Raw genomic sequence first — 13832 nt, forward strand, 5'->3', positions numbered from 1 at the left:
TGTGCACAAGCCTATAAAAGAAACCACTGGCAGTAGACCCACCATAAATCTGAGTTCCCAATATACCAGCCTGGGGGGGGCTTTGCTTGCAGAGGGGAGAAAAGGTTCTAGTATGCATCAGCTCAGCTATGTTCAACTGTTTAATGGCAGGTATTGGCCCTTCCCCAACAGGCTTCTGGCTGGGATGGCTTCGCTCCTCTTTATGCCCAGTGGTCTGTTAATTTGAAATCACATGCCGCTGACTTAGAGGATCCGCTTGACCTCGAGTGCTGCCTCAACCACGTTGTAGATAGGCTGCTTGGCAGGCTGGGACGAAGGGGGGGCAATATTTTGCTGGTTGACAATCATCAGTGGATTGATCTGGCTCAGAACCTCGTCGTTCACTGAGATGCCATCCAGGTACTGCTTGAGCAGCTCCCTCAGCCTGAGGTTGTCTTGGAGCAGCGCTTGCTTAGTCCGCTCCAGCGAAAGCTGCTCCAGCCTCACCTTGTTGTATCTTTGCCAGAAGCGCTCCAGCCCCACGTAATCCTGCATCATCTGTAAAAGACATGGAAAAGAGAGGCTTCTGGGTTGGTTCTAAAGAGCTGCAATGCTGTCTTTGGACAAGAATCCCTGCTTTGAGTCGGGGGCTACATTGGGAGAAACAAACTGCTCTTGATCACCTGCTAAATTAGGAAATGCTGCTTGTGAATGTAGCAGCTACAGGTCTTGTAGCAAAGATTATTTCCTATAGCTGTGCGGCAAGCAAACACCACAAAGTCGGGTGTGCCTGGATAGAGGGGCAGGCAGAATGCATTCTGGGAAAGAACCAGAGGCAAAGGTTGAGCAAGTGTTGTGGGGAAATCTTTCATGATGCTAAGTGCATCCCTTGAAGTATGGTGGTTCCTCTGCTGTGAAGAGCAGACATAGGAAGCCTGATCAGGACTGGGGCTGTGACATGGGGGTTAACTCTGCCCCTGCCATGGTCTGCAAACCCCTCCATCCCAGCTGCTGCTGCTGCTAGCCTTGGGGTGGGTGCTCCCATTGGTGCCAGGGCTGTATTGCCTCAATCTGACCATTCCTTCTGGGAAAGAACAGCCCTGAATGCTAAACTGGAGACACAGAATAATCCTGAAGTTCCAAAAGGCATTAACCTAGACACTGAAATGAAAGAACTTTCCTCCTCTTTGCTGGTGAACCAGGCAGACCTGCCTTCCTCCCCTTTCCACACACAGACAATTCACCTGGGCTAATGGCTCTTCTGGTTTCTCCAGAACCACCTTATCCACAGACTTCTGTTCTTCCCAGGTTAGGGAACTGACATAAAATGGCAGCACTTTCTCCTCCTCAGACTCCAGCCTGCGGCACATCTCAGCCCGGCGCAGGATCAGCTCTGCCTATAGGGGATGTGGAACAATAATCAGACTCTGTTTTCCTCTATCTAGAACAGGATATACCCCCCAGGGTTGGGTCTTGCACTGGAGTATCTCTGTATAGTCCTAAAGTCGGAGTTTGAGTTCTCTGGAGGGCTAGGAATGCCTTCACATAATTTTCAGCACTTTCACCAAACTGCAATTCCCGGGATTTTTTAGAGCAGGGCGAGGAGCTTGTGCTCCTCCAGATGTTTGTTGCTGGATTCTAGCACCCAGAACTCCTAGCATGGCCAGTGGTCAGGATTGGTGGAACTGGTGGTTCTGACAACGGGAAGATCGTAAGTTCCCCAATCCTGCTTTAGGGAGAGCCATGGCAATCAAATGAGTATAAAACCAATATAAATTTGTAATGTAGGTTACAAATTTCATGGATCACTGCCTTGTCGCGGTGAAGGGGCTTAAATAACTTAGAGAAGTTAAGTTTTGACCAAATGTGATCCACCTGGAGAAGGAACCAGCAAGCCACTCCAGTATCCCTGCCAAGAAAACTCCATGGACAAAACCATTGATATAAAACCACTAAAAACAAACCAGGGTCTGAAATTCAAAAATAAAACAGCATCGTAGGATAGAAAAGTAAAGGGTCCAACTTTAATAATCAGGGTAAACTTGCGCAAGAAAGCTATGCATTCAACAGGGGTGATGGCTAAAAGGAACCACATGCTAAAAACCTCCATATAGCCCAGAAGCATAAGGTGTAGCCTTCACTACTGCTGCTTCTCCCTCACTCTCACCATTTATTATTCTTGCAGGAATTCCCAGCCATCTCTTCTGTTTGAACAATCCCAGCCACAGTTTGTTCCTTTCCCCAGTCAAGAACACCTTATCTTTGCCCCCAATAGACTACGCAGCTCCCTCCCCACTCCTCCTCTGGAAGTGCTTTCTGTTCCAGCATGGCTAGGACTAAGAGAGGCAAAAGCCAAGCTCCGCTGCTCTCCAAGGTCATGTGGGAGCACAGGCACACAGAGTAGGCATTGCTTCTTAAAATAGTTTAAAGAAAGGTAGGGGGGAAATGGGGGGGGGGTTAAACCCTATTATTTTCCAGATTACCAGACCTCAGCTGCTCACGACTGCAAGATGGGAAACGAAGGGCAATTCCTTTAAGCAAGGGAGCTTCTCAGCAAGGGAGGGAAAACCTGGCTGATTCCCCCCTGCCTTGGAAATGTCAGCAGTATAGGCATCTGTGTCCATTCAGGAGGCAGTAGCCTCCCCTGAAAGCTAGTCTCCACTAATACAGCTTTCTTTGGAGCCAACCAGGTGCTATTTTTACAGGCCAAAGCTGTGCTTGCACATCATCTGCAAGAACTCTCCTGGACTGAACTCCATTTTGGGAATTCCCAAGGGCTACCAGAGATCACCAAAGTTTGATTGATGCATGTTCTCTTCAGCTACCTTCATTCTCCCCATCCTATGTACTTTCTCAATTTGTGGGAGGAAGGAGCCTGAGACCATGACTACCCAGAAGTGCATCCGGTTTTACCTTCTGCATAACATGTTCCAACACTTTGAGAGCCCCACTGCTCTCCCTGGACAGCTTAGCCAGGTTGGCTCTGGCCTTGGCTCTGGCCTGGTTCATCTCGCTCTTGAGCTTCTGCAGCTGCTTCAGCACCACCTCCTTCTCTTCGCGGACTCGCCGGTTCTGCTCCTCGCTCTCCCGTGCATGAATAGCAATTTTGTTCTTCAGGATGCCAATGAGGTCCTGGTGACAAGAGAGGGATCTAGTCAGCTGACAGGCAACTATAAACAAACTCATGGCTGCAGGAAGAGGTGCGATTAGATGGCCATTTTGGTTTGCAGCTTTCGTGGTGTGAGATTTTACTGTTGTAGGAGGTTCAGAGTAATGGGATGAGGAACAACTGCAGATATTTATAAGGCATGGGAGCTGTGGGGGGGGGAGTTTCAGGAGGATCTGTTGCTCTGCCCTCCACTGATAAGCATCACCAGACGTTTGCCCATGAATCTATTTTTCCCCAGGTTCTTCTGTTGGTGGGATGAGGGGGAGAAGGTAGATTTATGGAGAGGAGTGCTGGAGGCTGATGAATTTTTGATCTTTTCCAGCCTTCCGATTCTGTCCACTGAGCTTTGCAGGCCCAAATCAAACGTTCAGTGCTCCCTCCATGGCTACCACTTGAATGGCAGCCAGGCCAGGATCTACCCACATAGAGGGGGTAAAAAGGTAAAGGTAAAGAACCCCTGACAGTTAAGTCCGGTCGCAGACGACTCTGGGGTTGCGACACTCATTTAGCTTTACAGGCCAAGGGGGCCAGCGTTTGTCCGCAGACAGTCCCCCCCCCCCACCCCGGTTCATGTGACCAGCATGACTAAGCCACTTCTGGTTCAACAGAACACCGAAACCAGAGCAGTGCACAGAAACACCGTTTACCTTCCCACCGGAGCGGTACCTATTTATCTACTTGCACTTTTGGGGCGTGCTTTCGAACTGCTAGGTTGGCAAGAGCTGGGACTGAGCAACGGGAGCTCACCCCGTTGCGGGGATTCAAACTGCCGACCTTCTGATCACCAAGCCCAAGAGGCTCAGTGGTTTAGACCACAGCACCAGCCGCGTCCCTTACATAGAGGGGATAAATTAATCCACAGACACCCTGTTTCCTGCAATCAAGAACAACACTTCTTCAAGACAAGGCCATGATAATCACTAATGCAGGTAAAGGCCTCGGACCCAGCAAAGAGTGTCTCCACCATGTGAACCCAACTAAGCTGTGTGCCAAGTGGCAACCTCACCCACTCCTGGAAGTCATTGCAAGTGGGCTGCCAATTATAGAAACTGGGCCACCGGTTAGGTATCTCTCTCGATGGTGAATTGTAAGGGGTGGGGGTGGGGATATAGGTCAACAAAGGTAACTTGGGGAGGTTGTTAATGCTACCATTTTGAAAGAACACCACTGCGTAGAAGGGACAGCACAGCCTGACTGAAGCCCAAATGAGCAGGCCCACTCACTTGCATCTTCTGCAGTTTCCTCATCTGCATCTCAATCTCCCTGGTGCTCTTCTCATCTCTGCGTTTGAGGCCTTCAAAGGCAATCTTTCGGTCTTCCGTTGCCTCTGTGTAAGTACGCAAGGCCTGTTGGAAGCGTTTCCACAGCTCCTCCACTTTACCCTCCAACTGCATTCGCAGGTAATGCTTGTCCTCCAAGTTCTGGGGTGGAAATGAACACAGATTAGTATTCTGTTAGCAGAACAGCCGGTCCTGTTCTGGTCTGCTTTGGAGTTTTCCAGTTAACTGACTCATTTTGGACTAACCCTAGATCAGCCTGCCCAGGAACTCCTTTCCCACGCAAAAGAACACCATACATTTAGAGCACATCCAATGCACACTGAAAGCTCATTACTTCCCCCAAAGAATCCTGGGAACTGTAGTTTGTTAAGGATGCTGGGAAATGTAGCTCTATGGGAGGAAACTACTTTGGAAGATTCTTTGGGGGAAGTCATGAGCTTTAAATGTGCATCGGATGTGCTCTAAATGTATGGTGTGGAGGATCTGCCCTTTAAAAATGTGGGGAGGGGTATTGTTATTGTTTGTTATTATGCTGTATATTTGTGTAATTTTAGATTATAAATTGCCCTGTCACATTTGGATGAAAGGCAGTATAGAAATTTAAAATAAACAGATAGCCTTAGTATGCCCAACTGGTTTTCTTTGGAGTTTTTAAAATCATGAGTATGGGCTTGGCCAGGCTGAGGCTGAGGCAGCGGGTGTACTAGGCCTGGCTGAGGTTGGGGACAGTACCTGGAAAAACAATGAAAATAAGAAGGACCTGCACATCGTTTCAGCCACAGTCTTGTTTCCCTAAGCACCAGAATCTCTCATATGGCTCTTCTTGGAATCTTACATGGAACCAGATTTTACAGCATCGGCTCTGTGGGTCCTTTCTTCCTCCCCGCCCAGTAATGTGTGGCATAACACAATGCATGTAAATGACACCATCTGCCCATGCATTCCCCCAGCCTGCCAGCCAATTATATGGGAGGAGAAAAGGGGCAACGAAATCAGGTCATGAGTTTGTTTACTACACATTACTGGGAAGAAGAGAGAAAGAAATATACAGCAGAGGTGGTTTCATGTTTCTTTCAATGTCTAGTTCTGTCTGTGGATCAGTTCAGCCACTGACTACAGCTACATGTGCCAGAAAAACACAGGGTGGGTGCATTTTGATTACATAACATGTGTTTGGGCTGGGGCCCTTCATCATTAGCGGCAGCTACAAATCAATGAAGGGGAAATAAACCCAAACGAAGTATATGATGATGAGTATTAACAGACAAAGAGTTGAAAGAATATACATAGGCTTCCAGTCAAATGAGGTGCCAATGCCTGATATTGGGTACAGGTGATATATTTAGAACCTTTATAATTTCAAGGAAGCCCTGGCATGACTAAACCTCCGTTGAACATCTCCATGTAGCTTCTACCAGTCTCACATTCTATCTTTGTTTTTGTTTTTTTAAATTAACCAATATATAAACATATTGGCACATAGCAGATGTATAAGAACACTGGAAGAGCCTGCTGGATCAAGCCAACGGTTCATTAAGTCCAGCATCCTGTTCTCACAATGGCCAACCAGAGGCCTACGGGGAGCCTCAAAGCAGGACCTGAACATAACAGCACTCTCCCCACTCGTGATTCCCAGCAACTGGCACTCACAGATAAATCAGTGTAACTAATTAAAACTCACGTATGAAATAATAAGGCCCCAACTTGCATATTAAATAACTTTTTAAAGGCCTATGAAAGGCAGGTTTCAGGGCTATGCCATTGCTAAAACGTGCATATATATTTTTCTGAGGATATTGTCCGTTTCAAAGTATGATAAATCCTCCCATTCGTTAGCAAACTTAGAAGTTGCCATAAAATTTCCTTCCCAAGTTTTAACCCAGACCTTGTTCTTGACGTCATCTCTTGTACTCTGGAAGTCGAGCCTGGCCTCATATTCACTGTCAGTAAAGTTTTGCTCCATAGCCAGCAGCACATCCTGCAGGTACCGGCTCTCTATATTATGGTGACCTATAATTATCTTCCTGGTGAAAATATGAAAAGCCACGTGAGTTCTAAGAGTCCAACAAAACACAGTTTTTCACAGTTGTTGAGCCACCATCTTTCCCAGCCCCACCTCCCTCCCTTCTTCCCTTCTACCTCTCTGTGTCAAACTCCTTCTGCAGAGCTTGCAGCTCCGTTTGGTAATCCTCCTCTAAGTAGCCAATGCGGCAGCGCTGGAGTTGCAACAGCTGGTCTATGTTGTGCAAGTGGCTCCGCAAAGCATGCGCATATTGAGCTTCTGCCTCCGAGAGGTCCTTAGCGAGGGACTGGAGGGAACAGAGATGGATCAGACAACCACAGCAGGAGACCAATCTGTTTTAAAGAGCTAAAGAATTCCACGCTAAGAATATTGAGAATGCTATGATCTAAAGTAATAAATTGTGGTATCTGAAATAACTTATATTCAGCTGGTAAACACACATAAAGCTTCTGAACTGAATCTCCTGTAGATTGGCCCTAGCATTCCACACTGCATTCAGTTCTTATACCACTGGGACCCACTGATAAGCAATAATAAAGAACTGTTAAGAGGTCATTGCAGAATTGTACAAAGTGCAAACAACAACTTTTTCCTACAATACAGATGTGCCCTTTGTTATTCCCCTTTGTATTGGCCAGAGCCACAGAGCTTCCCTCTCCAATCTCTAAGAGAGCCATTAACAGTTTCACAGTCTCCTTCCAAGGGCTTTTCTGGGCCAGGGCTCACCTTAATGACATTGTCTTTGCAGTCCACCACACGTTCAAAGGTCTGGCTAAGGATCTCAATGTCCTTGCGCAGCTCCCTGGCCTTGACTTCACGGAGCACCGTTCGCCACTGTAGGGTGATCTTGTGCAGGTTTATTTCACTGTTGCGCTCCTCTTTGGCCAGTTTTTCCTGCATTGAGAGCCACAGCTTTACCCTGGCAAGCCCAACACAGCCCAGACATCGCAACCAGACAAAGAATAGAGATAGTAGGCAGTAAAATTTGTTTCCTAAAACCGTTGTGATCACAAAACTAGTGACTGAGCAATAAACACAAGATGCTGGACTACATGAGCCTTTGGTCTGATCAAGCAGGAATCTTCTTATGTTCTTAGGATGGCAACCTCCTCCACAAGTCAGACACCACTTACACTGGTCACATATTAGCCCCAGTGTCAACTGAACACCCTGAGCATGTTCTGTGCTGATCAACTGTACTGAAATAGCACTGATCCTTTCAGAGTGATGTGGGAGTGCCTTCAAATGATCATCAGGAAATACTTCCCAAATGTAACGCCCCTTAGGCCATGTCAACATGACAGACAGACTGGGGGACTTATGAAAAGTCTTCAGAGTGTCCATGAAGACACTGTAGGACCACTTTAAATTTAGGGATTTGTATCACTGGGGTCTTCCAACTCTATTGCCATGGTTACCTGAAACTATTCGTTACATCTCCCAATTGCAGTTTCATACTCAATGTGCCACCAAGTCAGTTGGTGAGAAAAGGAACTGAAAGCATTTTGGGCTAATTGGCAGAAACCTTTGGTCAGAACAAGAGAGATATGATAAAAACTAGAGTGACACACAATCTAAGCTTCTGGTACTAAATTTAAATTCACCTATGGCACACATAGGGTCAATGCTCTCTCACTGGATTTCTGTGGCGGAAGTAATATATGCCTGGCATCGGCTATTGTTGTAGCAGCAATCAGTTCAATTTAATATCAAAAGCGTCAATAAGGGCTGCACTGTAACTTTGCTCACTGGTCTGAATCTTCATGAGTTGAGAAGTCAGGTGACCATGAGAATCAGCCGCAGCTCACTTTCTCCAATATAAGCTCCAAAGTCTTTCACTATTCTTCCATCTGAGTAACTTGTTGCCTGCCTGCATCTATCTATTTACCCATCTGCTTGCCTTCTATGTCTTTCCTCTTACAGCAGAACAGAAGCAAAGACCCCCAAAATGGTACAGAACAGTAATTATAGAAAACTCCCAAAGGTGTTGAGCTTGAAAGACTTCCTCAAAGTAGTTTTAAAATAAACTCCAACAATACAGGCAGCCATTTAATTAAACATCTATTTTGCTCTCAAAAAATACTCCTTTGGGGAAAAGTACTGAGCTCAAAATGTGTTGAGATTCTAGGATTTCCCAATAAAGATTGTGTCTGGCCTTGCCCACCTGCCTCCAAACCACTAACCCAGTTTTGACCTTTTACCTCCCAGAGATCACATATAAACTCTCACTACAATTTACCATGCTAGCTTCAAGCTCTTTCACATCCTGACTGCATAAAATGCTGTGGTCAGAGCATATGATTTAATAATAATAATAATAATTTATTTATACCCTGCCCTCCCCAGGGTGGCTAACACCGAATATAAATACAGTAAATGACTCTTTCTGTTTTCCATCCTGCATTATCTTACAAGTGGAACGCTGCAGACTAAAAGATGTTCTTAGCCTCACTGCTGAGAACACCCTAAGATTATGTGATTCACCCTGTTCTCTCACATTTGGAAACAAGACCCCTGGAGCACTATTTTGAATTGTGAGCAGGTTTGTAGGTCTGCTGACACTCCTCTCCTCTCCCCACAACACGCCACATATCTTCATGCTTCCTTGCAACACAAACCCCTTTATGTCCAGGCAAACAAATGGTACCTTTAGGAACTGAGCCAGCATGTCCTCCTTCTTCTTCGTCCTTTCTTCCTCAGCCAGCCGCTTCTGTTGCATCATAATCAGCCGTTCTTCATCAGTCAGGGGTGCCCGCTTGCGTCCTCTCTTCTTCGGCATGATTGCACCTATAATGGAGGAAAGTACAAAGTACAAAGAAGAGGAACCCAAGCCTCCTCCTACCCCTTTGGTCTATGCTAAAGGGGGGCAGCTCTAATGGTCAGACCACTTCTGTATAGTATACAGATGTATAGACCAGTGATGGCAAAACGTGGCCCTCCAGCTGTTTTGGGACTACAATTCCCATCATCCCTGACCACTGGTCCTGTTAGCTAGCGATGATGGGAGTTGTAGTCCCAAAACAGCTGGAGGGCCAAGTTTGGCCATCACTGGTATAGACACACCAATATGGCTCTACTGTAGCCTCCTTTAACTTGTTGTCCATACCCATTCCCTCTTTAATATCCTGGCCTTGCTTTAAGGATCTCAGGATTATGAACATCAGCGATGGGAAACCTGTAGCCCTACAGATGTTGACTCCAACTCCCATCAGCCCCCACCAACATGATCAATGGCCAGGAATGATGGGAGTTGTAGTCCAACCTCATCTGGAGGGCCACCATGCATAGTGTACATGGTCCCTCCCCCTTTCACCCACATGCAATCCTGTGACATTGATTAGGTTGAGAAATCACGGCAGGTCCAAAGCCACCCAGCGAGCTTGATGGCTAAGTCCCTATTGGAACCTGGCTCTCCTCCGATTAAGTCCACTAGCTCTCTCTTTCTTGCCTGAAGCTCACCTTGCCTGAAGCTTCAAATCTGGGTCAATCCACTGTCTCACTGTCACAGGCTAGCTATGAAGGCTTTTCCACCAACACTACCAAAGCTTTGTGAGCGACACGTCTGATGAGATCAGAATTGCCAGGAATGCCTATTAGAGGAGAGGGAGCAAGCATGGATGAGCCTAGAAATGGCAAATAATCAAACATCATGGTGGCCTGACTTGGTTGTCCTTTGGGGAGGCCCGACTTCCTAAAAATTAGCGTTGCCACATTGTTTACAGACAGATGCTCTGTGCTTTCTTTAAAGCATTGTGTAGAGGTCAGAAATCAACAACTCATGTCATAGAATCATAGAATCGTAGAGTTGGAAGAGACCACAAGGGCCATCCAGTCCAACCCCCTGCCGAGCACTGCTGTCACTGCTTTTTCATGCCAGGTAATATGAATTTTAACAGGGAGAAATGTAAAGTACTACACTTGGGCAACAAAAATGAAAGGCACAAATACAGGATGGGTGACACCTGGCTTGAGAGCAGTACATGTGAAAAGGATCTAGGAGTCTTGGTAGACCACAAACTTGACATGAGTCAACAGTGTGATGCAGCAGCTAAAAAGCCAATGCAATTCTGGGCTGCATCTATAGGAGTATAGCATCTAGATCAAGGGAAATAATAGTACCACTGTATTCTGCTCTGGTCAGACCTCACCTGGAGTACTGTGTCCAGTTCTGGGCACCACAGTTCAAGAAGGATACTGACAAGCTGGAACGTGTCCAGAAGAGGGCAACCAAAATGGTCAAAGGCCTGGAAACGATGCCTTATGAGGAACAGCTTAGGGAGCTGGGTATGTTTAGCCTGGAGAAGAGAAGGTTAAGGGGTGATATGATAGCCATGTTCAAATATATAAAGGGGTGTCATATGGAGGAGGGAGAAAGGTTGTTTTCTGCTGCTCCAGAGAAGCGGACACGGAGCAATGGATTCAAGCTACAAGAAAGAAGATTCCACCTAAACATTAGGAAGAACTTCCTGACAGTAAGAGCTGTTTGGCAGTGGAATTTGCTGCCAAGGAGTGTGGTGGAGACTGGAGTCTCCTTCTTTGGAGGTCTTTAAGCGGAGGCTTGACAGCCATCTGTCAGGAATGCTTTGGTGGTGTTTCCTGCTTGGCAGGGCGTTGGACTGGATGGCCCTTGTGGTCTCTTCCAACTCTATGATTCTATGATTCTAAATGATTACCTGTCCCTTGTCCATATCAAATGATTACCTTTAAAGCCCTTAAAGGAGTAGCAAATAAGTTGGAGATAATCCCCTTTTCTTTCTTGTTAGATGTGTTATCCTGCCTATAAAGTATCCCTCCCTCCTGGGATCATTTTTGCCATCTAACCCATGTTCACGACTAGACTACAGTATCTCCTGGTTTGTTGTCAGAAGCTCTTAAAGCACTAATCCCCAAATGGTGTGGCCTGACATAACTGCTAATGGCCACAAGAAATAAACTGGCATAATCAAGGGCTCCTGAGACCCCAAAGCACCAAGCAAAGATTGCTCACAGTCAGTGCCCTTTGCCTGGTTCCCTGCTCTGGTCTGTGACGCCTCTCCCTCAGATGCTGCTGGGTCAGCCATCCCTGCCTTAGAGCCAGTTCCCCAGCCTTAGGGGAGAAGGGAGGAAGGGAGGAGCATCTCTGGGATCACCTGCTTCCAGGCACGTGAAGCAAAAACACACGGCTCCCCTGAGCGTGGGTAATTCTCACTCTTACATAAATGGGGTGGAGGAAAAGGCTTTTTGGTTACACGGATGACGATGCATGGTTTTAATTTTTTTAAAAAAAGCCTGTCACCTGGACCCAAGAGAAATGCTTCATATTAAAGTGGATGCTCCCCCTTGTGCAGTCCTAATTTGGATATGGTAATGTGGCACCACCCCCAGGCAGGCAGGCGGGCGCTTCGGATCTTGTATGCGGCGCAAAGCATCTTCCCAGCCCCCCAGGAATTTCTCCCGTCGTGGTTAAACCTGCCCCCCCCCGGCTTCGCCCCCTTCGCCCCCCCCCCCCGCCCCGCCGGGCCTACCTCTCTGTTTCCCCCGCGTCGCTGCAGGCCGAGTCCCTTCGGTCTCCTAGCAACAGAGCCGGAGCGGCGCGGGCGTGGAGGGAGGAGCCGGAGCTCCCTCTGGCAAAGCGGCCCTCCAGGCAAAGCGGCCTCCGGCGATCCTTCCGAGGCCAGCAGCGTCCGGAGACTTTTCAAGGGATCCCGAGGGGCGGGCCGTCTAGTCCAACCCCCGGGCGGCCATGCAGGGATGTCGACGCAGGATCCCCAATCCACTTTGAAACCATGCCGGGCGGACCCTGCTTTGCACTGCAAAGGTGCTGGCAGTTTATTTGCTGCACCTGCTGTTGTTGGCAAAGCTCATACCAATGACAAACCTGGTTGGTCTCTAAGGTGCTACTGGAATGAATTTTTTTCTTTTGTTTTGACTACAGCAGGCCAACACGGCTAAAGGTAAAGGGACCCCTGACCATTAGGTCCAGTCGTGGATGACTCTGGGGTTGCCGCGCTCATCTCACTTTACTGGCCTGAGGGACCCGGCGTACAGCTCACACCCACAGCGCCACCCGCATCCCCACCAACATGGCTTCCTACCTGTAACTAAACAAGTGTATAAGCTAAACAAGTGGGACGCGGGTGGCACTGTGGTCTAAACCACAGAGCCTAGGGCTTGCCGATTGGAAGGTCGGCAGTTCAAATCCCCAGGACGGGTTGAGCTCCCGTTGCTCGGTCCCAGCTCCTGCCCACCTAGCAGTTCGAAAGCACATCAAAGTGCAAGTAGATAAATAGGGGTCGCTCCAGCGGGAACGTAAACGGCTTTTCACCAGAAGTGGCTTAGTCATGCTGGCCACATGACCCGGAAGCTGTCTGCGGACAAACGCTAGCTCCCCCAGCCTATAAAGCGAGATGAGCACCGCAACCCCAGAGTCATCCGCGACTGGACCTAACAATCAGGGGTCCCTTTACCTTTAAACAAGCTATAGTTTAGGGCCCCTCTCTCTCTCCCCCCCCCCCATATACTGTTTCTTAATTGTATTTCAGTTCAATAATTACTTTGATAAAATACATATTTTGTTATGTGAAATGGCTTTAGATACCTATTAGGTCCATAAATTACCATATAGCATATAAAAAAATTCCTTCCAGCAGCACCTTAAAGACCAACTAAGTTTTTATTTTGGTATGAGCTTTCGTGTACATGCACACTTCTTCAGATACACTGAAGCAGAAGTCCCCAGGCGCTTATGTAGGGAAAGGGGGGGTTATCACTCAGAAGAGTGGTGGAAATGGGTGATTGACTGACTGATAGCTGTTGATGACTGAACGACTGCAAATGGTCTTGCATGAAAATGCAAGGGTTGGGATGGCTGAAGATCGCTTTATCATGTATAATGAGATAAGAATCATATGTCTCTGTTCAAACCAGGTCCCTCCATTGTTTTGACCTTGGTGATAAGTTGCAATTCAGCAACTTCTCTTTCCAGTCTACTGTATTTCTGAAATTCTTTTGTAGTAAGACAGCTACTTTGAGATCTTGTATAGAATGTCCTGGGAGATTGAAGTGTTCTCCTACTGGTTTCTCTGTCTTGTAATTCCTGATGTCAGATTTATGTCCATTTATCCTTTGGCGTAGGGTTTTAAATTTGGAAGTTTAAGTACATATATGTTGGTTTGGGAAATTGTTGCATGATGGGCCAATGGCCGTAATAAATATCAATCAACCATCTTTTTCAATTCATTATATATCATTTCCCGGTATCTTTTCACCTTTTCGCATGTCCACCACATATGATAGAATTCACCATCTTTCTCTTGACATTTCCAGCACTTTTTACTACTTGTTCTATACATTTTTGCAAATTTAACTGGTGTTAAATACCATCTATACCTCATTTTCATAA

The 13832-nt window shown here is 47.0% G+C and overlaps 1 protein-coding gene across 3 annotated transcripts; it reads right to left on the reverse strand.

Annotated features, from left to right (window-relative positions):
• Nucleotides 1–127: 127 nt before the first annotated feature.
• DRC2 (dynein regulatory complex subunit 2) lies at nt 128–12706 on the reverse strand. 3 transcript variants are annotated; one of them, XM_035102886.3, is made up of 10 exons: nt 11956–12706; nt 9911–10041; nt 9099–9238; nt 7178–7345; nt 6568–6737; nt 6314–6452; nt 4372–4569; nt 2893–3111; nt 1224–1376; nt 128–537 (listed from the first exon to the last, which is right to left on the reverse strand). In XM_035102886.3, the coding sequence occupies exons 3-10, from the start codon at nt 9228–9230 to the stop codon at nt 244–246; spliced, it is 1473 nt and encodes a 490-aa protein (XP_034958777.3). In that variant the 5' UTR covers nt 9231–9238; nt 9911–10041; nt 11956–12706; the 3' UTR covers nt 128–243. The 3 variants fall into 3 exon arrangements, with proteins under 3 accessions (XP_034958777.3, XP_088518996.1, XP_060128125.2); XM_088662870.1 differs by lacking the exon at nt 11956–12706 and adding an exon at nt 10600–10746; XM_060272142.2 differs by lacking the exon at nt 9911–10041.
• Between the last annotated feature and the right edge of the window lie 1126 nt (nt 12707–13832).

Source organism: Zootoca vivipara, chromosome 2, assembly GCF_965207765.1.
Source record: "Zootoca vivipara chromosome 2, rZooViv2.hap1.1, whole genome shotgun sequence".
NCBI classification, from domain to species: Eukaryota; Metazoa; Chordata; class Lepidosauria; order Squamata; family Lacertidae; genus Zootoca; species Zootoca vivipara.

Coding starts and splice junctions, on each gene's coding strand:
- DRC2 (XM_060272142.2), bottom strand. CDS start 9,230: ATGCCGAAGAAGAGAGGACGCAAGCGGGCACCCCTGACTGATGAAGAA. Junction 6,738..7,177: donor GCAAAGACAATGTCATTAAG/GTGAGCCCTGGC, acceptor TGTTCCCTCCAG/TCCCTCGCTAAGGACCTCTC. Junction 4,570..6,313: donor GAGATGACGTCAAGAACAAG/GTCTGGGTTAAA, acceptor TTTCCACCCCAG/AACTTGGAGGACAAGCATTA.